This window comes from Amblyraja radiata, chromosome 9 (genome assembly GCF_010909765.2).
Source record: "Amblyraja radiata isolate CabotCenter1 chromosome 9, sAmbRad1.1.pri, whole genome shotgun sequence".
NCBI classification, from domain to species: Eukaryota; Metazoa; Chordata; class Chondrichthyes; order Rajiformes; family Rajidae; genus Amblyraja; species Amblyraja radiata.
In genome coordinates, this window is record NC_045964.1 from 74,080,876 (window position 1) to 74,104,346 (window position 23,471).

General features: G+C 41.9%; 1 protein-coding gene across 1 annotated transcript in view; it reads right to left on the reverse strand.

Annotated features, from left to right (window-relative positions):
* rin3 (Ras and Rab interactor 3) overlaps positions 1–23,471 on the reverse strand; it is a 90,317-nt gene that overhangs the window by 11,166 nt on the left and 55,680 nt on the right. The window contains exons 5-8 of the mRNA XM_033027756.1: positions 16,674–16,765; positions 13,023–14,438; positions 10,202–10,510; positions 1,286–1,417 (exon numbers count right to left, since the gene is read on the reverse strand). Coding sequence (XP_032883647.1) covers positions 1,286–1,417; positions 10,202–10,510; positions 13,023–14,438; positions 16,674–16,765 — 1,949 coding nt within the window. The remainder of the gene's footprint in view (positions 1–1,285; positions 1,418–10,201; positions 10,511–13,022; positions 14,439–16,673; positions 16,766–23,471) is intronic.

The window sequence follows — 23,471 nt, forward strand, 5'->3', positions numbered from 1 at the left end:
CCCCTTAGCCACAAGGGCCACATCTAACTCCCTCTTAAATATAGCCAATGAACTGGCCTCGACTACCCTCTGTGGCAGGGAGTTCCAGAGATTCACCACTCTCTGTGTGAAAAAAGTTCTTCTCATCTCGGTTTTAAAGGATTTCCCCCTTATCCTTAAGCTGTGACCCCTTGTCCTGAATCAAGGGATATGGGGAGAAAGCAGGAACAGGGTACTGATTTTGGATGATCAGCCACGACCATATTGAATGGCGGTGCTGGCTCGAAGGGCCGAAGGGCCGAATAGCCTACTCCTACACCTATTTTCTATGGTTCTATGTTTCTATGATCTGTGATGGGGGATATGTAGGGAATGCAGTTAATCATCAATGGTACGTGGGGGTGAGGTCGATAAGTCGGAGCAAAACGGGAATAAAAACCATGCCTCGTGAGGTATAATCCTTATTTTAATTTATTCCGTTAAAAATATGGTCAAGGCAGTGGTTCTATACATTGGAAAAGAAACCTGGTCATTCTGCAGACGTTTGCAGTTTAGAAAAGAAATGACAGGACACAGTTCAGAGCGCGCACTGTTTATTTCACTCACATTGACGGACAAAGAGGAGGAGATTTGAGTCTTCCAGGTACAGAGTGAAAGCGCGATGTGATGAAGCTGTCATTTAGCTGAATGCAAGGTCTCAAGCTCCAGAAAACATGGTTGGTGTGTCAAATTTAAAGATCCACACCTGTTCAAAGTCAGGGACAGGTACATGGATTGCAAAGGTTCAGAAGGATATGGACTAAATGCAGGCAGGTGGGACTAGAGTAGATGGAGCATCTTGGTCGGCATGGGCAAATTGGGCTGAAGGGCCTGTTCCTGTGCTCTATGACTCTATGAATGAACCATTAAGAATGGTGTTTCAATAACTGTACCATCAGCCTCACACAGCCCTAGTACAGACACGGGTTCTTAAAGTGGTTCCAAATCTACTATTGATGGGAAGAAATTGCATAATCATTATCAAAAAGCAAATAATCTTGAAGATCTGATAAATGATAGATGCTGCTTGACCTGATGTGTTACTCCAGCACTTTGTGTCTTTTTTTGTAAACCAGAATCTGAGGTTCCTTTTGTCTACAACTTTTTCTTTTCATATACCAATGAAAAATAAGTAATAGGAGAAGTTATTGCAGATAAATTTATGGAGGGAAATTTGAATTGAGTTTGAGAATTGAGTTTACTTAGCCTGCGTTTTTAGTAATCTCCGTTAGAGGGCTTGGGGCAGTTTGTACAAGAGCATTCCTACCTTCTCCTAAATGTAATGAAGGATCCAGTAACTCCATCATATATTCCACGTCCAGAAGTAGTGATGTCAAGTTGCTCCTCGCCAGCACATACATTAACACAGGGAGGAAGTCATCTGCACCATAAGACTTCGCTAAAACAGAAGCGGAATTGGAAATTGAGTTAGCACCTTCCACATCCCCACAAAGTTGTCACTAGATTTCTTCAGGAAGGACTAATGTTCAGAAATATCCTGATATCTTTCAGACGTACTTCATGTTCTTTGGATTTATATTTTGCACATTTTTTACACACAAAAAACAGAACATTGGGAAACATTTCAAATGCACATACTCAACAACTTGTTTGTTGTTAGAAACTTGTTTAAATAGGATTTCCATACCATTGTCACTTTTTTTTCCAATTGTGCACCTGACATCACCCATGCAGAATTTTCTTATCAGAAGCGGTGAATCTTTCAAACATAGACACAAAAAGCTGGAGTAACTCAGCAGGACAGGCCGCATCTATGGTGAGCAGGAATGGGTGATGTTTCGGGTCGGGACCCTTCTGGGTCGCTGGACGTCTCTAGGCACCCGAAACGTCACCCATTCCTTCTCTCCAGAGACGCTGAGTTACTCCAGCTTTTTGTGTCTATGTTTTGTGTCTATGTACATTTTATGTCTAACTTCGGTTTAAACCAGCATCTGTAGTTCCTTCCTGCACAGCCTTTCCAACATGTTTAATGTCTTATTTGTATATAGGTTACCTACAGTATATTACTTATATCAGCTTGTAAATAAATTATAGGTGTGAATCCAGAAGATACTGAGGGTAATTCCCTAAATCTCCACCTGGTTTGCTGTGATTTTCTGCAGCAAAATCACCAGATCCATGATCTGACATAAGTATTTACAAACTATTCCAACTAGGATAGCTCTCTTGAGTCCGAGGGTGGTGAATCTGTGGAATTCTTTACAACTGTGAAGGCTGAGGCAAAATGGCCTAATTCTGCTCCTATCGCTTATGACCGTATGATATGATGAATACATAAAATGTTATGCTTTGCTCCATCATAGGTGATTTTTAATCTCAACAAACCGTGATTCCCCCCCCGCCCCCCTTCCATTTTATTTGCATGGATTATAACTCCATCAGATAAATGTGTTAAATAAAATGTATTTTAAATGAGAACATTTAATTATTTTGTTCATATTTCAGCACCTAAATTGTATGTTCCAATTTATACATGGTGCTCTGTTAAGTGTTCAAAGCATTAGCTGAATTTTTGCTTTTTCATAAGTTCAAGAAGCAGAATTAGGCTATTTGGCCCATCGGGTCTCATCTGCCATTCAATCATGGCTGATCTATCTTTCCCTCGCAACCAAAATTCCCCTGCCTTCACCCCATAACCCCTGACACCCTGACTAATCAAGAATCTGTCAATCTCCACCTTAAAAATACCCATTGACCTGGCCTCCACAGCCGTCTGTGGCAATGAATTCCACAATGAATTCTACTTCTGCGATAATCCTTCAATGTGCTTGATTTTTCAACGTATTATCACATCACTGTCATTGGATGTCAAGCATCCACCTGACCTGTAGTGGTGGCAGATTCCAACAAATGTTGGCTCCTAAACAAGATCTTTATCCCTGAGCACCATCCTAAAAGCTATACTGTGACCATTCTACAAAATCCATTTCCTGATGTCACCACAGTTAGGGAGTTGTACATACCATGGCCTTGCTCACAGAATGATAGATCCAGTCCTCACAGAATGATAGATCCAGTCCTTGTCTCTTGTCTTTTGGTAGGGACATGCATAGGACTTAACATTTACCCAATTTTGGAGGGACTCATTAAATACACACTCTTACATGTATGTACTTAATATATTAGGCATAATCTGTTTCTTAAGTACTAAATGATTGATTTGGTATTGAAAAATGTTCCTATTCTAATTTTTATATTCATAAGTTCTAAGAGGAGAATTAGGCCATTCGGCCCATCAAGCCTACTCCGCCTTTCAAAAACTGCTGATCTATCTTTCCCTCTTAACCCCATTCTCCTGCCTTCTCCCCATAACTGCTGACAACTGTACAAATCAAGAATCTATCAATATCCACCTTTTAAAAAACCCTCTTTTACGAAAGAGAAAACTTCATATTCCTAAGTGTACAAAACGCAAGTAGGAAAATTGCAGATGCTAATTTAGTTTTAAAATAGAGACATTGAACAAGTGTTTTTGATGAATGCCTCATGTAATGGTTCCTGAATTAATTTCTGCTCTGTTTTATTCAGCATTGTGTGGTTAAAAACCTCAGGAGAATATTACTTGCAACTCATAACAAAGGGGTATAAGGTCAATTAATTATTCGTAAAAGCTGGATACATTTGGAAAACAGAACTGCTTAATGATATGCCTCCAAGTTATTGTCTACAGTCAGAAATAGAACTTTTTTCAAATTAGTTCACTAGGAAGTCTTTAGGGTTCAGTATTACTGGGCTTGGAAATAAGCAAACCCACGTCCCTTATGCTCAGTAGAATCTCCCTAGTTTTCTGCTGATGTGAACCTTCATAGTATTTTAATACCTTCACAGATTGGTCTGGAACTGTAATCGTGAATGTGTGTGCTAAACTCACTGATGTTTCAAAAATCAATGATGGATGATTCATTGGAAAAGAGTGCATTAATTTGATGTGGGATGCAAAAATAGGCATTGCACAAATGAGCCAATTCCCTCAATTCCTGTCTGGTATGGAAATCTCCTGAAGGCTGTACTTAGCATAAAAATAGAATTTAATTAAACTTGTACCAAGATTCTTAAGTAGTTAAACAGCGAAATTACAAAACCAAGACAGCGAATCCTTAAGGTTATTTCGACCAGACTCTCCAGAAAACAAGATTATCAAAGCAGACATGAAGTGATACATGAGCTGTGGTTCATTAATGCACGTCCAAGTCCACTCAAGTACCAGCCAAGTTTGAATACACTATTGTGTATGGTCAAATTGAAATTGCCAGCTAAATTATATGTTTTTGAAGTATGATTGTTGGGGCAACTGTGGTAGAGTTGTTGGTTTACAGTGCCAGAGACCCAGGTTCGATCCTGACGACGGCTGCTGTCTGTATGGAGTTTGTACGTTATCCATGTGGGTTTTCTCCAGCTACTCCCACATTCCAATGAAATGCAGGTTTGTAGGTTAATTGGGTTTTGTAAAAACATTGCTCCTAACTGGGATAACATAGAACCAGTGTATGGGTGACAATTGGTCAGCATGCACTCCGTGGGCCACTAATGTATCTGCTTCAGCCACTACACTGGGCAGCATATTCCAGGCATTCACCACCCTCTGTGCAAGAAACTTGCCCTGCCCTTCTATAAACTTTACCTCTCTCATCTTAAACTATGTTTGTTTTTTCCATCATGGGGAAAGGTTTCTGACTGTCTATCCTACCAATGCATCTCATAATTGTATATACTTCTAGCAGGCCTTCCTGCAACCTTTGGGGTTCCAGAGAAAATTAGATGATTCCGTTTAACCTCTCCCTGGGGCTAATACCTCATAATCCAGTCCGATAAACATCCACGGCACCCTTTCCAAAGTCTCCACATCTATCTAAGTAATGGGGTGACCAGAACTGCACACAATACTCCATAAGCAGCCTAACCAAAATCCTATAAAACTACTATGATGATTGGCTATCCTTCATTATCTCTGAACTAAGATAATCAAAGGCAACACCTGTTTTCATAAGTTCATAAATTCTAGGAGCAGAGTTAGGCCATTCGGCCCATCAAGTCTCCTTCGCCATTCAATCATGGCTGATCAATCTTTCCTTCTCTCCAGAACCCCTGACACCCTCACTAATCAAGTAGGGGTATCTATTGTATTGAGCCTCTGATACTGTTTCCTACAAGGTATTCTATCAGCGATGGGCTAAAGTTATTGATTAAAGAGAATCGTTTTCTAATGCATCCTAAATAAAGACAGAAATGTGATCATTTTCTCACAAAACACAAATGGCAGTGGAGAGTCTGGTTACGGCTGACTTTGGTCATTTGTGAATGGAAATATTAATCCACTCTGATCCTCTACTCCCAATAAATCCATGAGATATTACACTTGATACACATTAAATAAAACTGATCCGCTTAGAGCAACAGTTACACATTACTTGGGAATTGGTCATTCAACTCAATCTGTTTACTCTCTATTACAGCATATGCATCTAATTATGTTTACTCAAACTCTTTATCTTTCATTTCAATTGATTCAATTTAATATGAAATATTGACAGTTTCTGACTCGATCAGTAACCCCAGAAGTGAACTCCACAGTGAGGTGAATCAGACACCTCTCTAGCTTATGGTGGGATGATTCAGAAGCCTGATAACAGAGGGGATGAAGCTGTTCTTCGGTCTGGTGGTGCACACTTTCAAGCCTCTGTATCTTCTGCCTGATGGGAGCAGGGAGGAGAAGGAATTACTAGGGTTGATTGTGTTGGTTGATTTTCGGAGGCAGCATGAAGTGTAGATGGAGACCCGTCGCAGCGGCCTCTGCAGTCTGTCTGTCTTTTTGTTATTTTTTGTCCCGTTTTAATGTAGTTTTTTTTTTTTTTTGATGGGGTATGTGTGTGTGTGTGTATGTGTGTGTGTGTGTGTGTGTGTGTGTGTGTGTGTGTGTGTGTGTGTGTGTGTGTGTGTGTGTGTGTGTGGGGGGGGGGGGGGGGGGCGGAAACTTTTACAATCTTTCCCCTGCACGAAGAACCCGACCTTTTCCCTGTCGGATCTCCGTTGTCATTGGGGCTGCAACGTGGAGCCCTTTGAAACTTTCCTTGCCCGAGTTCCCATCTGTTTTCCATTGCGATATTTCCCCTATTATATTCCAGGATGTATCTGTATTAGGGTCAGTATAGACGATAGCTTCAGAAGCCATAAAAGGAGAGAGAAAGGGATGACAGCTGGAGTGAAAAGAACTATGTAAACCAAGCTTCGTACACCTACTTGAATAACAAACCTCTGGCAAAGAATCGTGAACAATAATTCACGGCAGCATCCTGCTAACATTCATGAATTGCACAACATTTTCCACTCAAAGTTTCCCTGATTTATTGTGTGATCAGAAACATTTTCTGCCTTGGTTCTTGCTGTTATACATCAGTACAAAAGGGATCCCACATCAATGAAAATTCTCTCTTTGTTGTGGGATGCCTGGTTGATCTTCAGAAGAGGAATGGAAAAGATGGATTTAATCTTAATAATGCCTGCTTTTCATACCAACAATAGGGCCTCTTGTGCCCCAGTCTAATACATTTTATAAAGAAATACAATTCCTCCTTTACTTGCATATTAGAGCCACAGAGCCATAAAACTGTACAACGCAGGAACAAGCTCTTCAGCCCAACTCGTTTATGCCAATCAAGTTGCCTAACTAAGCTGACCCCACTTGTCTGTGCCGGGCCAATTTACCTCCAAACCTTTCCTTTCCATATTCTTGCAATGTTAATGTGTTGCAAAGGAAAAATAAAGTATGTTTTAAGTTGATCAACATTTTCACAAAGCCATTTCTTCACGGGATGCTGTGGATTTTGCACGATTGACAGCGGTTCAGTGCAGCCACATCACGTATGGTTGATTTCCTGCGCTACACCTGATCTACTGCAAACACATGTATGATGATGTTCAATACAAGTCAAAACTCTGATCTATGCACCACACAGTTGAAAAGTGAAGTGCAACACTTTATACCTATCATTTATTTTCCCTGTTAATCCTTGGATATCCTTTCAAAACAGTGATGCTTTGGAAGATTTAGGAACATCTTTTCCCACTAGTGTGATATAGTTCATGTCATAGGAATAGAATGAGGCCATTCGGCCCAATGAATATTCCACCATTCAATCATGGCTAATCTATCTTTCCTTTTCAATCATTATCCTGCCTTCTCCCTGTAATCTTTGACATCCTTATTAATCAAGAACCTGTTAATCTCCACTTTAAAGGCATTTCACAAAACCCCAGACTGCAGGGACTATTTGAGGCCTGGAGTATATTGTATGGGAGGGGTGACCTGAATGGGTTTTCTCCAGGTGCTCTGGTTTCATCCCACACTCCAAAGACGTACAGGTTTGTAGGTTAACTGGGTTGTTAAAAATTGTGAATTGTCCCTAGTGTGTGTAGGATAGTAGTGTGCGGAGCTCACTGGTCGGCCTAGACTTGGTAACACGAAAGGACCTGTTTCCACACTGTATCTCTAAACTAAAAAACAAAACTTCAACCCTTTAGAAAGACAGTGTAATAAACAATGAAGAATAAGGAAACAGGAAAGGTGTGAAATAAATATTCCGTTTCTGCTTTTAGTGTCTAAAAATAGGAGTTGACCAGAAACAAATGTAGTGAGAAAATTAAATAATTAATGCCATCTTTAAAATAAAGCTTCAGAATCTTTAAACTGTTTAATATTAGTGCATAGAATGCCAACGTATTGCTTCCAGTTTCACTGCCTCATAATGATGTGGAAATCCAGGTGAGGTTGGTTAAAAAGAGTGGAAACAAACCATAGTCATGATGATTGAGGTTTTTTTCAAACAGGAAAACTAATGAGTGGGGTGAATCGTGGCTTGATTGTGGGGATTCAGCTGTTTGAGATCTGTGTTCCAGAGGTGGCGTTTTGCTTTAAACAAAGGAGGGTCCATGGCTTTTGTGAGTTTTATATAACAGTGTGTTTTTGCCCTGTGTTACCGTATAAGAACGAGGCACTTGAAATTAAAAAAAATGCAGATGCCGGAAATCAGAAATAAAAGCAGAACAGGCTGGAAATACTCAGTCGTTCAGGCAGCAACTGTGTATAAGTGTACAAACATTCAATGTTCACAATATAGTAGCTTCAGTGATGAAACGGCCTGCTGGGTGGATCACTTGCTTTGCAAAGCGCTGTATTCAGTCCGTAGGGTGACCTTAGGCTTCCTATCTCATTCCCATTCTGACCTATCTCTGTTGCTTCTAGCACTGTACAACAAGGCCCAAATGCTAGCTGGAGGAACAGCACCACATCTGGGCACATTGCAGGCTTTTAGAGTCTAATTAATTCTCCAACTTTAGATAACTCATTTTTTCTGTCCATATCAGAATTGGCCATTTTTGGAGCGTCATATATTGTGGTAGAAGACACGGAGTGCTGGAGTAGCTCAGCAGTTCAGTTCAGGCAGCATCTCAGGAGAACATGGATAGGCAACATTTTAGGGTCAGAACCCTTCTTCAGACTGAAGAAGGAACTGATCAGTCTGAAGAAAGGTCCTGACCCGAAACATTGCCTACTCATGTTCTTCATAAGTTACAGGAGCAGAATTAAGCCATTCGGCCCATCATGTCTACTCTGCCATTTAATTATGGTTGATCTATCTATCCCTCCCAACCCCATTCTCCTGCCTTCTCCCCATAACCCCTGACACACATACTAATCAAGAATCTATCAATTTTGACCTTAAAAATATCCATTGACTTGGCCCTCACAGTCTTCTGTGGAATTCCACAGATTCACCACCCTCTGACTCAAGAATGACTTCTGAGATGCTGCCTGATCTGCTGAGCTAGTCCAGCACTCTGGGCCTTCTTTTATAGGGGATAGAGCCTTTTCTGTTGCTGCTCCGGCACTCTGGAACACCTTGCCGCTGCACATCAGACAGGCCCCCTCACTGTCCATCTTCAAATCCTCCCTAAAAACACATTTTTATTCTTTGGCTTTCGACACTGGCTGAGGCATTGCTCCTGTTTTTAGTGCTTTTAATGTCTTTTAATTTTTAGTGTGTTTTTTATAGTCCTTCGTTTTACGGTTTTTAATGGTTTTTAATTGTTTGTAATAGCTTTTTGTTCATGAGTTCTCATGTACAGCACTTTGTGGCAACTGCAGTTGTTTAAAGTGCTTTATAAATAAAATTATTATTATTATTATTATAAACCAGCATCCTCAGTTCCTTGCTTCTTCATATGTTGTGATATTGGCTTAGTGGTTTGCTCACCATTAGTGAAGCCATTTTTATCCTCTCTCCCAAATGCTATGAAGAATAACTGACTCAATTTTCCTTTCGACAGCTGCCTGACCAGTAGAAAAACTCCAGAACTTTCGGTTTTTATATTGCAACTATCATGAAGTTAAAGGTTGACTGTTAACCAATCAAAATCATATGGGCTATTTCCAACTTCATCACCTTGGGAACAAAGTGATGGAGTTGATCCACTCTCTACTCCCAAAGGCATTGAGATATTGAGCATGAACTAGGCCCTTTGGCCCGCCTAGTCCGTACTGACCATGAAGCACCTGTTTACACTAATCCTGCACTCATCCCATTTTATACTCCCACATTTCCATCAACATCCCCCTGGATTCTCACACTCACCTACACACTAGATGCAAGTTACCGTGGCCAATTAACCAACCAACCTGCACACCCTTAGGTTGGCCACTGTTTTTTGCATCTAGCACTGTAAATGGCACCACATTTGTAGAAGGAAATGGTGGCATCCAGAAGAGACCAATGCAGTCACAGAGAGAACATGGAAACTCCGCACAGGGAGCACCTGAGATAAGGAGTTGACCAGCTCCGCTGGTTGAAGCCTCTAGGTTATTCCGTAAACTTTGTCCATCTCTCCAATGTCAAATTGTGATATTGAAAATAACCTGTGCAATCTGTATCCACCAATATAAGTCAGAGTGACACGGTGTGGAAACAGGCCCTATGGTCCAACTTGCCAACATGTCTCATCTACACTAGTCCCACTTGTGTGCATTTGGCCCATATCCCTCTAAACATGTCCTGTCCAAAAAAGATGCCAATGTCATTAACAAACCAGTCAAATGCATCTTTCACTATCTTTCAGCAGCTAATCTAAAGCAAATCTTACAGAAACGTAGAATTGCAAAAGTTCTTACCATTATTTCCAGCTGCCATGGAATCATAAATCATTTTGCAGAACTTGAGCAGGTAGGTGACCTTCTTGTCTGGGGAGTAGGTCTGGTGCATGATGCTGAGCTTCTGCTGGATCTTCTCCAGGACACTTAATTCTGGCACACTGGTGGTTACACCCAAATCGGTGGTTGTTGTATTCAGCACTATCTGCTGGTTTTCTTTCAGAAGCTTCAAATTGCCATTTTTGGAATGAATTTCTTGTAACTGGGTATTGATGTTGTCCATTAGGGGTTTCAGAACACATTTACACAATGCTGCTTCCACAACGGCCTCTGAAATGGACAAGATGGGTTTTCTTTAGAGAGGCAATGCGCACTGTCCAATGATGAAAGATTTACTATGATCACTACATTATATGTAACACATTTCCCCGGATTCTCACACTCACCTACACACCAGATGCAAGCTAGTGGCTAATTAACCTGCCAACCTGCACACAGGTTAGTAGATTAATTGGCCCCTGTAAGTTGCATCTATTACTGTGAATAGTATCTAGAATTTGCATCTAGTACCGTGAATAGCATCACATTTGTGGAAATAAACCGTAGCATCCAGAAAAGACCAATGTAGTCATAGAGAGAACATGCAAACTCCACATGGGGAGCACCGGAGGTCAGGAGTTGACCTGCTCCACTGGTTGAAACCTCTGAGGTTATTCATTGACCTCTGACCATCTCTCCAATGTCAGATTGTGATATTGAAAATAACCTGTGCAATTTATATCCACCGATATAGCCCATAGAGTCATACAGTGTGGAAACTGGCCCTAAAGAGTTGTCTTTAGTCAGTCAATGTGCACCGTTCAATGGTAAAAGATTTACTATGATCAGTACATTATATCTAACACATTTCCCTGACACATTATATTTTGATAGCAACTATTTTCCCCTGGCCATAGAACAATTCCCCTTCATAATAATTGGCAGCTTTCCAGAATTTAGTTGAAATAAGACACAAAAGCTGGAGTAACTCAGCGGGACAGGCAGCATCTCTGGAGAGAAGGAATGGGTGACGTTTCAGGTCGAGACCCTTCTTCAGACTAGAAATTATTTAGGTATATAAATTGTAAAATGGGAACGGGCTGTGTGTTTTTTAGAAATAACAGCCATAATTTTAGTTTTTTTTACTAATCCTGCAATGAGATCTCTAGGCCATATATATTTGGCTTTACAAGTTGTTGTTGAAAGACTAAAGATACATTTTGATTGCAGCTTAACTTCCATGATCATATGCCTATAGGACACTTCAGTATGAAATGTCCAATGCAAGGCTATGTTTATTGGAAATACAATGTTCAGTTTCCTCACTTGTTAAATGGTACTGAGGCTCTGGAAGAAATGAGGAGGGAAGTCAGAAGATTAAGTCTCAATTTATTTATTCAGATAGACCCAAATAATAATGCTTTAGAAATTATAAAGTCAGGAGTGGATTGAAATTTATAAGATTATGAAAGACTAAATTGTGTTTCTATGAAACAGTGGCGCAGTGGTAGAGTTGCTGCCTTACGGTGCTTCCAGCCCCAGATATGCCAATGTCATTAATAAACCAGTTAAATGCATCTTTCACTATCGGTCCACCAGCTAATCTCAGGGAGCCCCATGACAAGTAGTTGAAGTGCAAAAGACCCGTGGCTAGGTGGTTTGACAGATTTAAAGGTATGTTTTCTTGTTGTACTGAAACAGATTTACTGTAGAACAGTTTTGTCTGTAGAAGACTAATAGACAGACTTTTAAAATCAAAATCTCAATTTAGAAACGACAACAAATCTCTTCTGTATATCTCTTGGTCAACTATTGCCACTTCTTCATTTGTTACTTTTCAACTTACTTCACATTTTTGGAAGTAGCAACTTATAAGCAAGAAATTCTTGCAAAATAACTTTAAAATCAAAGACTGCTCTGGTGCAGAAAGCATCATACCGTCCACACTACTGAGGCCATCTTCTGTAATCCATTACTTAACCCCAGTATCTGTTAATATTCTTTTTTTAATTCTTATTCATTGGCAGGATGTAGGCATTGCTAGCTAAGCATAAATCCTTCTGAACTGGGTGGTGTGCTGGGCTGTTTCAAAGGTTTAGTTTAGCTTAGTTTAAGTGCAGTTTGGTTTAGTTTAGTTTGGTTTATTGTCACATGTACCGAGGTACAGTAAAAAGATTTCTTGTTTTTGTGCTAGCCATTCAGCGGAAAGGCTACACAAGCCGTACTGATACAGGATAAAGGGAATAACGTTTATTTAGTGGAAGATAAAGGCCAGTAAAGTCCTATTAAAGATAGCCCGAGGCTCTCCAGTGAGGTAGATGGAAGCTCAGGACCGCTCTTTAGTTGGTGATATGATGATTCAGTTGCCTGATAATAGTTGGGAAGAGACTATCGCTGAATCTGGAGGCATACGTTTTCACACTTCTGTACCTCCTGCCTGATGGGAGAGGGGAGAAAACTCAACTATAGGTGGCTTTGGAGTTACATTTAGATACAAATGCTAAGATTTCCTTTCCTGAAGGACATTAGTAGTATCAGATCGGTTTTACAACAATCCACTAGTTTCATGATTGTCATTATCAATGTTAACTTTATATTCCTGATATATTTAATTGATAATTTTAAATTTACCAACATGTGGAAGTCAAATTCCACATCACCAGATCATTCTTTTTTGCACGCGACCATCCAATTGCTGCATTCTAACATTGACTTGACTTTCATTAAAATTCCCCTTTAATTCATGCAGGGGACATGCTAGATTTCCACCTGAGATATTAGAAAGAGTAAAGTCAACCATCACCTAGTTTATCTTCAGACTGATACGATGAATCCATAATTAAGGTCAGCTCTGCGCTTTGTAACAAGTAGCTTTTGAGCTGTGTCATCATCTGTCGTATCTCCTGCAGCATTTCTGTGCTTGCCGTCTGATTGCTCATCATTTCCAGAGTGTAGGCTCGATAATCCTGGATCAACTGACCAAAGTAGGAACCCTTCTCCTGAGCAAGTTCTGTTATTTTCCTCAGAACCTTTCTGTCCCTGGAACGGAAGGCATTCAAAACGTTGGTCAGTGCCATGATGGACAACCTGTTTCTCGCCTTGCCCAGCATCATCGAGTGACGTTGCTTCTTCAGTTGCGGTGGGGTATTCGCCGAATCCACCTCTTCCTCGGTGCTGCTGGTTGAATAAGAGTCTATTTCTGCAATGGGGCTGAGGACAGAACTGTCAGGAGAGTACAGGGATACATCAGCAAGTTTCAGCTCGTTCAGGTTCCATGGTTCAACCGATCTGCTGTCAGCACTAGTTAAGCTTTGGGTTGAGGCGTCTGAAGCATCTTCTGACAAATCTTTCACCGTCTCTAATTTGGGCCTAGTTGGCGTTTTGCTTTCCTCAACTGCGACAGTGTCTCTTTGTTCAGCTACTTTCCTGGCAGTTTTCTTCCTCCTGGGAGGAGCAATGGGTGCTGACTGGCACAGTAGTTTCTGATGCTCAGTGCTGGGCCCAATAGGGGTGCTGTTATTAATACCATAATCAACATTAGTGGTTTCCTCACTCACCAACACGTTCTGTTCACTCGCCATGCAACTTTGATCTGATAGCTCGTCACTCTGCGTGTTACCATTGCTGTGTACCGGCTCCTCTTCCTTGTGGCCTGTAATGTCTGTGGGCTGCTTCTCAAAAGGCCTGCGCCTTGGTGGGACTGGTGGCAAGTGGTCGGGGTGGTGCATTTTAACGCCCTCTGCCCCCACTTCCACGTCTTTCCCCCCGAGTCCCTCTATCGGCTCGGCGAAACTCTCTCGCTTCTTTGCGATGCAAGCATCTGCATTTTTCTCGGGCTCTCCACCCTGCGGCGACTGGCTATTCTCCCAGCATAAGTCGGACATTGCAGCGGTCACCTCTGATGGCTTTGGACGGGGAGGCAGGGGTGGAGGTCTCCTCACTTTTAGATCCCTGTTACTCGTTGGGCTTGAGCCTTGCTCTGGAGGTGGCACAGATGAAGGGGCAGCGCTGCAGTATTCTTTTATAAATACAGGATTGACAAACCACAACTTGTCATTTCCTGCTGACAGTTCAATCTCACATGAGCATGTACGTTTGTCAGCAGCCAAATGTAGAGCAGCTGCCGAGTTATGAGTCTGCCGATTAAAAACGTTCAAGTCCTTCGAATCTTTCAAATTCCCTTCACGATGCCCTCTGTTTATATAAGAAGTCCAGAAATCTAAAGCAGGAAGAAGAATGAGAACTGAGATTGTACACGCAGAAGGACATATTATGTTGATCTTTAGTCCACAATAAGTACTGATTAAATAGTGTTGCCATTCTATTGCTTATACGTAGTTATCAATTTCATTTACATTTTTCACTGCTTGCATCTATGCAAACCTAAATACCTCACTGATATTCATTGCACTCAGATTTCAAATCTCTGTTGAACCTCAACACATGGGACTGATGTTGGCAGAGTTGGAGTGTGAGCAGTTTGTGTGGGGTGGAAGATTGCAACCTTCACGTGGTCCGCCCTGTTTCGACGAATGCAATCTCTGGTTTCCTCCCACACTCCAAAGACGTACAGGTTTGTAAGTTAATTGGCTTCTGTAAATTGCAAATTGTTCCTAGTGTGTAGGATAGTGCTGGTGTACGGGTGATCGGTGGTCGGCGTGGACTCAGTGGGCCGAAGGGCCTGTTTCCGCGCTGTATCTCTAAACTAATCTCAAACATTGAGATGGTGTGTCTGTTAAATTAAGAACAAAGAATTCAACTTCTTGCAACCAGCCAAGCTACAACAAACCACAAGATCCTCATTTTGATGCACAGTTGTCATTTCCCTTTTTAAATATGTTGAGGTGATTTCCATAGTTTTCTCACCTGCTCACCTGAACTATGGCAGAAGTGCCACAGAAATTCCAACAAAAGCCATACCATTTGGCAAAACATTCCTGGGTTTTAATGACCTGTGCACCCAGGTGCAGTGAATAGGCAGCAAAGCCACATTTTGGATTGTACCCCAACATGTTTCTGGGGTCCCATGATAATCAATAGAATATTTTATTATTATTGTCCGCTTTTAGCTTTTTCAAATGAAATATTTTGGTTGAGGCAATGATGTTTGAGAGAAGAATATAAGATATGAGTATGAGCAGGTGGCTTGGGCCTTTGAGTCTGTTCCACCACAATTATCTTGATTCCCTTATATCCAGAAATCTATCAATTGTTGTTTTAAACAACTACAATGACTAAACATCTGAGGTAGACACAAAAAGCTGGAGTAACTCAGCAGGACAGGCAGCATCACTGGAGAGAAGAAAAGGATGACGTTTTGTGTCGAGACCCTTCTTCAGACTTCATGACTAAACATCTGCTGCCCTCCAGATGAGAAAATTATTGCTCTCTGAGGGAAAAAAAATCCCCTTATCTCAATCGCAAACAACCTACACTTTATTCTGACTGTGACCCTTGGATCAGTCTTCCTTCAATGGAATCTTACTCCTGTATCCCAAACACCATCAGAATTTGGTAGATTTCAATTAAATATCTAATTCTTCTGAACTCCAGCAAATAGACAATAGACAATAGGTGCAGGAGTAGGCCATTCGGCTGTTCGAGCCAGCACCGCCATTCAATGTGATCTTGGCTGATCATCCCCAATCAGTACCCCGTTCCTGCCTTCTCCCCATATCCCCTGACTCGGCTATCTTTAAGAGCCCTATCTAGCTCTCTCTTGAAAGTATCCAGAGAACCTGCCTCCACCGCCCTCTGAGGCAGAGAATTCCACAGACTTTATATACACTCAATTTTTCCTCTTCTGGCAAACTCAATTTGCTGGAACCAGCCTAGTGAACCTTTGTTACATTATCTCTCTGTTTACTCTCTTGGGTACGGAAACCTGTGCACAATATTCCAGGTGCAGTCATAAGCCATTCGGCCCATCAAGTCTACTCCACCATTCAATCATGGCTGATCTATTAAATTAAATTAAATTTCTTTATTTATATAGCACATTTTTAGTCAACTTGCATTGACCCCAAAGTGCTTCACATAATTACATCCACACACACAGGCAAAGGTGGGTGAAGTGTCTTGCCCAAGGACACACACAGGCAAAGGTGGGTGAAGTGTCTTGCCCAAGGACACAACGACAGTATGCACTCCAAGCGAGATTCGAACCAGCTACCTTCCGGTTGCCAGCCGAACACTTAGCCCATTGTGCCATCTATCTCTCCCTCCCAAACCCTATTCTCCTGCCTTCTCCCCATAACTTATGACACCTGTACTAATCCAGTCTCATCACGGGCCCGAATAATTGCATGAGATTTCCTTATTCCTCTGTTCACATCCTCTCAAAAAATATACAATTTGCCTTTTTAATCACTCGTATACTTGCATTGCATCTTTCAGTGACTTGTTTCCTTATTCAATATGCTAAGGTGGCAACAAACGTTCCTTGAGTACATACCCATTCCCAGCTGTGAAACAACTTCCAGTTCTTCAGAGTTTGTTGCTTCTGTTATCACTTGTGGCAGAATTAAGGGTGATGGCAGTATATCCCTACAAGCATAAAGAAAAACAATACATTTTATTGTCCAATGAAAGAATATGGCAAAATGTGTGATCATTTTGATTTGATAATACAATGACATAGCCTAGTCAGCTTGGAAACTGAAATTAAGTTAACTACTTAAAAATATTGGTATCAATAATGGAGACCACAAAACTATCTCTCACCTGTATCCACCTATCACTTGGCAAGCTTTGTTCTGCTCCCATATCTTTTCCAGCTTTCTCTCTCCTACTACAATTAGTCTGAAGAAAGGTCCTGACCCACCATGTCATCTATCCATGTATTCCAGAGATGCTGCCAGACTCATTGATTCCAGCACTTTGTTTTTTTTTTTGTAAACCCGCATCTGCAGTTCCTTGTGTCCATGTAAAACTATTGTTTTTAGTTTACAACAAGAGCACGGAAACTGGCCCTTCGGCCCACTGAGTCCGCACCGACCAGTGATCCCAGCACATTACCACTATCCTACACACACTAGGGACAATTTACACACATACACCAAGCCAATTCACCTACTACAAACCTGTACGTCTTTGGAGTGTGGGAGGAAACCGAAGATCTTGGAGAAAACCCATGCAGGGGATCTTGGAGAAAACCCACGCCGGGGAGAACGTACAAACTCAGTACATACAACACCTATAGTCAGGATCGAACCCGGGTCTGCGGTGCTGTAAGGCAGCAACTCTACTGCTGCGCCATTGTGGCTGCGGTTGTCTTGTATTGAGTAACTACTAGATTTTAAATGACTTAAGATAGAAATCTGTTGTCTTTATCCAGTTAGGTCTGGATGGCTACCTTGTTGAGTTTGGAATGGACTAGCAGGACAATACTTTGGTTTAACTACAGCTCAATGGGATTGCCTTCACCACAAGGCCAACATTGACAAAGTGGCTTATCACCATTTATTCAGGGGGTGAACAATAAACCTGCAACAGAATAAAAAGTAATTAACTGTCTGAAGAAGGGTTTCGGCCCGAAACGTCGCCTATTTCCTTCGCTCCATAGATGCTGCTGCACCCGCTGAGTTTCCCCAGCAATTTTGTAACTGATTACCATTTTGGTCTAATATATATTAGAAATAACATTTCACTGACAATGTTTGTCTTCACAGAGAAGGAATGATGATAAGTTACAATATATCCCATTTCCGGGACAATGCAACCATAGGAAACTATTTGTACGATGTCAGATAAATGAATTATAATTTGAGAAACCTTTGGAGTCAAATGTTTGGGAAGTCTGCAAGATTGTGGGGGTGGGAGTAATGAGGTAGTGGTGAAGGACTCAACAACACGTTCTAACTTCCTTGGGGTTAAATAATGAAATAAGATTATTTGGGAATGTATGGTTCCTACAACGTTCTAGCATCAGTCCTTTCCTTCGCTGTTTTATATAATGTTTCACAGCTTCATTTTGATTTTGAAGTATGAAGTATGGCCTAAGACCTTGAACTATTTAAAAAAAAGTAATTGTTGCAACCAATTTATAAGCAGCAATAACAATTAAATAAATGATGATAGGACATAGAACAATTCAGCACAAGGGACAGGCCCTTCAGCCCACAATGTCCGGCTCGAACATGATACCAGGTTAAACTAATCTTGTCTGCCTGAACACAAGCAAGTTCCCTCCATTCCCAGCATATCCATGTGTCTATCCAAGAGCCTCTTAAATGCCATTATTGTATCTGTCTACCCTATAAATGGCTCTCATCATTTTATATATTTCTATTAGGTCTTCCCTTAGCTTCCGAAGCTCTATAAAAAACAAAACATTGTTCAAACTCTCCATGCAGCCAATACCCTCTAATCCTGGCAGCATTCTGGTAATCCTCTTCTGCAGCTAAATCTAGGCAGCATTCTGGTAAACCTCTAGTGCACCCTAATAAAGGCAGCATTCTGGTAAACCTCTAGTGCACCCTAATAAAGGCAGCATTCTGGTAAACCTCTAGTGCACCCTGATAAAGGCAGCATTCTGGTAAACCTCCAGTGCACCCTAATAAAGGCAGCATTCTGGTAAACCTCTAGTGCACCCTAATAAAGGCAGCATTCTGGTAAACCTCTAGTGCACCCTAATAAAGGCAGCATTCTGGTAAACCTCTAGTGCACCCTGATAATTCTTTTTTTTTTTACTGGCGTTTATTTAAGGATAAATATTGATTTCAACATTTTCATGTCTTGTTCAAAAGGCCATCAGTGGAATGTCTCATCTCAAGGCAGCATCTCTGTCAGTACAGTACTCCTTCAGTACCAGTTACAGTTAAGTTTATTGTCACGTGTAGCGAGGTGTGTTGAAAAGCTTTTGTTGCGTGCTATCCAGTTAGCGGGAAAGCAACACATGGCTACAATCGAGCCATTTACTGTGTGTAGATACATGATAACGTTTAGTGCAAGGTAAAGCCAGCAAAGTCCAATCAAGGATAGTCCGAGGGTCATCAATGAGGTAGATAGTAGTTCAGGACTGTTCTCTGGTTTTGGTGGGATGGTTCAATTGCCTGATAACAGCTACCTAATACCACACTGGAGACTCATCTTTATTTTGTGCTCAATTCTCCTGAGACCTGATAGTGCCACCATTTAGTCATGATCACACTAACAAATAACCAGAAGGGTCTTGACCCGACATGTCACCCATGCCTTCTCTCCAGAGATGCTGCCTGTCCCGCTGAGTTACTCCAACATTTTGTGTCTACCCACACATTTCTCCTGGAGGAATTGTGATGCACATGAGTAAATTATTTCTCATGACTTCCAAGATATGATAAGCTTTGCAGTAATAGCGTCAATCATGCTGAATTCTGTTCCACAACATGTGTCTGTGGCTTTGCATTATCATTGATGATTCATGCAGGATTTCACAATTGCATCTACTTACAGCTATGGCACGAAGGGGACTTTTGCTACAAATATGTTTAGATCAAAAGGCAAGTGAAATAAAAAATGTGTTAATATTAAGAGCAAGTTGCATATTGGCTAATGGTAAGTTAAATGCCCGCTGATGACAATGTTAAAGTGCAATATTATGAAATACAGCACAATTATCACGTTTCCAATCATCAGAAACCAAAGCCTCCACAGTTCCAGGCAAGAGAGTAAAATGAACGAGAAGAATGTTAAAGGGCATAGAGCCAAGTCGTACAGCTTGGAAACAGGTCCTTCAGCACAACTTGCCCACTACAACCAACATGTCCCATCTACTCCAGTCCCACCTGCCTGTGTTTGGCCCATATCCCTCTAAAAGTATTCTGTCCTTTGTACTTGTCTAAATGCTTCTTAAACATTGCCTCAACTATCTCCTCCAGCAACATGTTCCATACACCCACGACACTTTGTGTAAAAAAAGTTATCCATCAGGTTCCTCTTAATTCTTTCCCCCTCACCCTAAACCTATGTCCTCTGGTTTTCGATTCCCCTACCCTGGGCAAAAGACACTGTGAAGTTACCCGATCTATTCCTCTCATGATTTTGTACGATTACCCCTCATCCTCCTGCATTCCAAGGAGTAAAGTCCTAGCCTGGTCAACAGCTCCCTATAGCTTAGGCCATGCAGAGATTCGCTGAATGATATGGGTGAAAGGCCCACTGTGCTTTTGATAAACTCAATGGCCAGTTTCTGTGCTGTTATCTTCCATGACTCCACAGAACTGATTCCACTGAATATGGTTTTATTTGGTCTTATAAACTGGAAACTTGGAGCCTAAGATTTTTTTATCATGCCCTCTGAATCCAGAAAACTTACCTCACCCCAGTACTAAAGGGCTTAACTCTGATTCTCTAACTGTGCCCCCCCCCCCGATCCTCTCTTTAGCCTGTTGAACGCTTTAAGAACTTCGTTAGCTTTGATGAGATCCCCTCTTATTCTTTAAACCTAAAAATACAGTCCCATATCTACTCAATCTTTCCTCAAATAGCAAAACCACTATTCCTCGAACTGGAAGTCTGAAGAAGGGTTTAGACCGGAAACGTCACCCATTCTTTCTCGCCAGAGATGCTACCTGTCCTGCTGAGTTACTCCAGCATTTTGTGTCCATCTAGTCTGGTAAATTTTCACTGCACACCCCCACATGGAAAATCCATCCTTTCTTTGGTGAGGAGCTCAAAACGATGTACCATAGTCCATATGTCATTTTACGAAGTCCCTACACAGAGACTGGAGAGACCAAAGGTTGCAGAGACAGAGGGCAGAGATTTAATTTTAACTATTGCCTGTGGTTTAGATTAGAATTTAGAAATTTAGATATGTTCAACCTTTCACCAAATTATTGATTGCAGATTCGTCTTTTTCCTGTTCGTAAACTGCTCCAATCTTACAATGTGAATCAAATCAATGGAAATAAAACCAGGAGATGTGAATCTGTCTCCATGTTCATGTTATAGGAGCAGAATTAGATCATTTGTCCCATCAAGTCTACTCTGCCATTCAATCATGGCTGATCTATCTTTCCATCTCAACACCATTCTCCAGCCTTCTCCCCATAACCTCTGACATGGCATACTGATCAAACATCTCTCACTCCACCTTAAATATACCCCAAAATACCAATTAACGGCCTCCACAGCAGTCTGTGGCTTTCTGTCTTCCCTCTCGTTACCTCCCGCTTTACACAATAGCAATGTTCAAATTCCCCAGTCCATGTGAAGATCATTAGAAGGAATATGTCCAATGCTTCAACCAGATACAGAAGCAGGGAATACAATACAGTCAGTTCACTTTATACTCTGGAGTAATCGCTGGGGTGAAATGTTATGTTGCCTGTTGTATTTTGGAGTTCCTTATCCAGACTCCAATTCCAAATAATTTTGTGCAATAGTTCTGTTAACCTGGCGAATCAGTTGTTGAAGCAAAGTTGCTGAGATCTGAAGTCTCAGACATCTCCTGGGGTTTCAAGTTGATTTGACTAAACTTTCATCTTGAACGATGTCAGTGAAACCGTTATAATGATCTTCCACAGTTATTTTAATGATTGGTGGAACATTTTCTCAAAGAGGGATACGAATTATGCTCCTGCTTGGAACTGTAGGAACTTGAAAGCATGAATCATTTTGTTTAGTTTCTCCTTGATTGGGCTGCCAGGCCTCTCTGCGGTAGATATCCAAAGCCCTAGCAATGATTCTCGTTTGTCCCCTGAGGTACACTACCAGATTTAGGCTGCAAAACTGCCAGATACTCAGTTCGACACGGTGGCACAGTGGTAGAGTTGCTGCCTTAAGGGCCTGACCCACTTTCCTGAGTTATATATCGGAGCGGCTCGTAATGCCAGCCGTAGGTACTTGGGGCATCAGGTAAGTCGGGACGTTTTTTCAGCATGATGAAAAATGTCCACGTGTAAAAAAATAGCACAGAGTACCTACGGCTGGCAGAACGAGCCGCTACGATATATCCACGGACTCCTACGGACTCGTTACGAACATTCTGCGAGTTTTAAAACTCGGGAGAATTCGTGAATAACTCAGGAGAATTCGTGAATAACTCGGGAAAGTGGGACAGGCCCTTTACAGCGCTTCAGCGCCAGAGTCCTGGGTTCGATCCCGACTAATGGTGCTGTCTGTATGGAATTTGTACGTCCTCCCCGTGACCATGTGGGTTTTCTCTGAGATCTTCGGTTTCCTACCACACTCCAAAGACGTACAGGTTTGTAGGCTAATTGGCTTGGTATGAATGTAGATTGTCCCTGATGTGTGTAGGGCAATGTTAATGTGCGGGGATTGCTGATCAGTGGGCCAACGGGCCTGTTTCTATACGGTATCTCTCAACTAAATAAGGTCGGCATTGGAAACTTTGCTACAGTGATTGAATGTGAGCCAGGCAGATATCCACCTCATTGAAATAGCAATGATATTGACACCTGGCAAAACAATCAAATCCACCCAATGCGTTCAATTCACACTAAAGCTCTATTCTTCTCTGACCACTCTTCAAATTGGCATTCGTCTTCCTAAAATTAGTTTGCCTTTCTTAATATCTCATCCTGTACTGGATGCCGATTTTCACCATTTCATCCCCCCCCCCCTTTAGACTTTATACTTTAGGCTTTAGAGATGAAGTGCAGAAACAGGCCCTTCATCCCACCGAGTCCATACTGACCAGTGATTCTTGTACACTAGCACTATCCCATACACTGGGGACAACTTTGGCGGCATGATAGCATCGCGGTAGAGCTGCTGCCTTACAGCGCCAGAGACACGGGTTCAAACCTGACTATAGGTGCTTATCTGTACGGAGTTTGTACGTTCTTCCCATGATCTGCGTGGGTTTTCTCAGAGATCTTTGAAGATGTACAGGCATGGTATAAAATGTAAAATTGTCCCTAGTGTGTGTAGGATAGTGTTAAGGGCCTGTCCCACGAGCATGCGACTAGCATGCGGCAAGCGCGACCAAACCGGAAGCAGGGGCCGCGCGGAGGTCGAGTGAGTGACGTGAAGTTCGAGCGAAGTCCTGGGGAGGTTCGCGCGTGACGTACGGCGTCGAGACGCTGCGTACGGCGTCGATATGGTGCGTACGCCCGTCAAGGTGCTGCGTACGGCCTCAATGCAGCTGCGGGCCGGTAGGCCGTTGCCGCGCGGAATTTTTTAACAAGGTCAGTTTTTCGTAGCCCCGCGCGATGTCGGGACCAACTCCGCACAACTCCATACGGCTCCGCCGATCGAAGTGGGACCGGCCCCGTGAGTCCGTACGGTTCAAGCGACCACATTA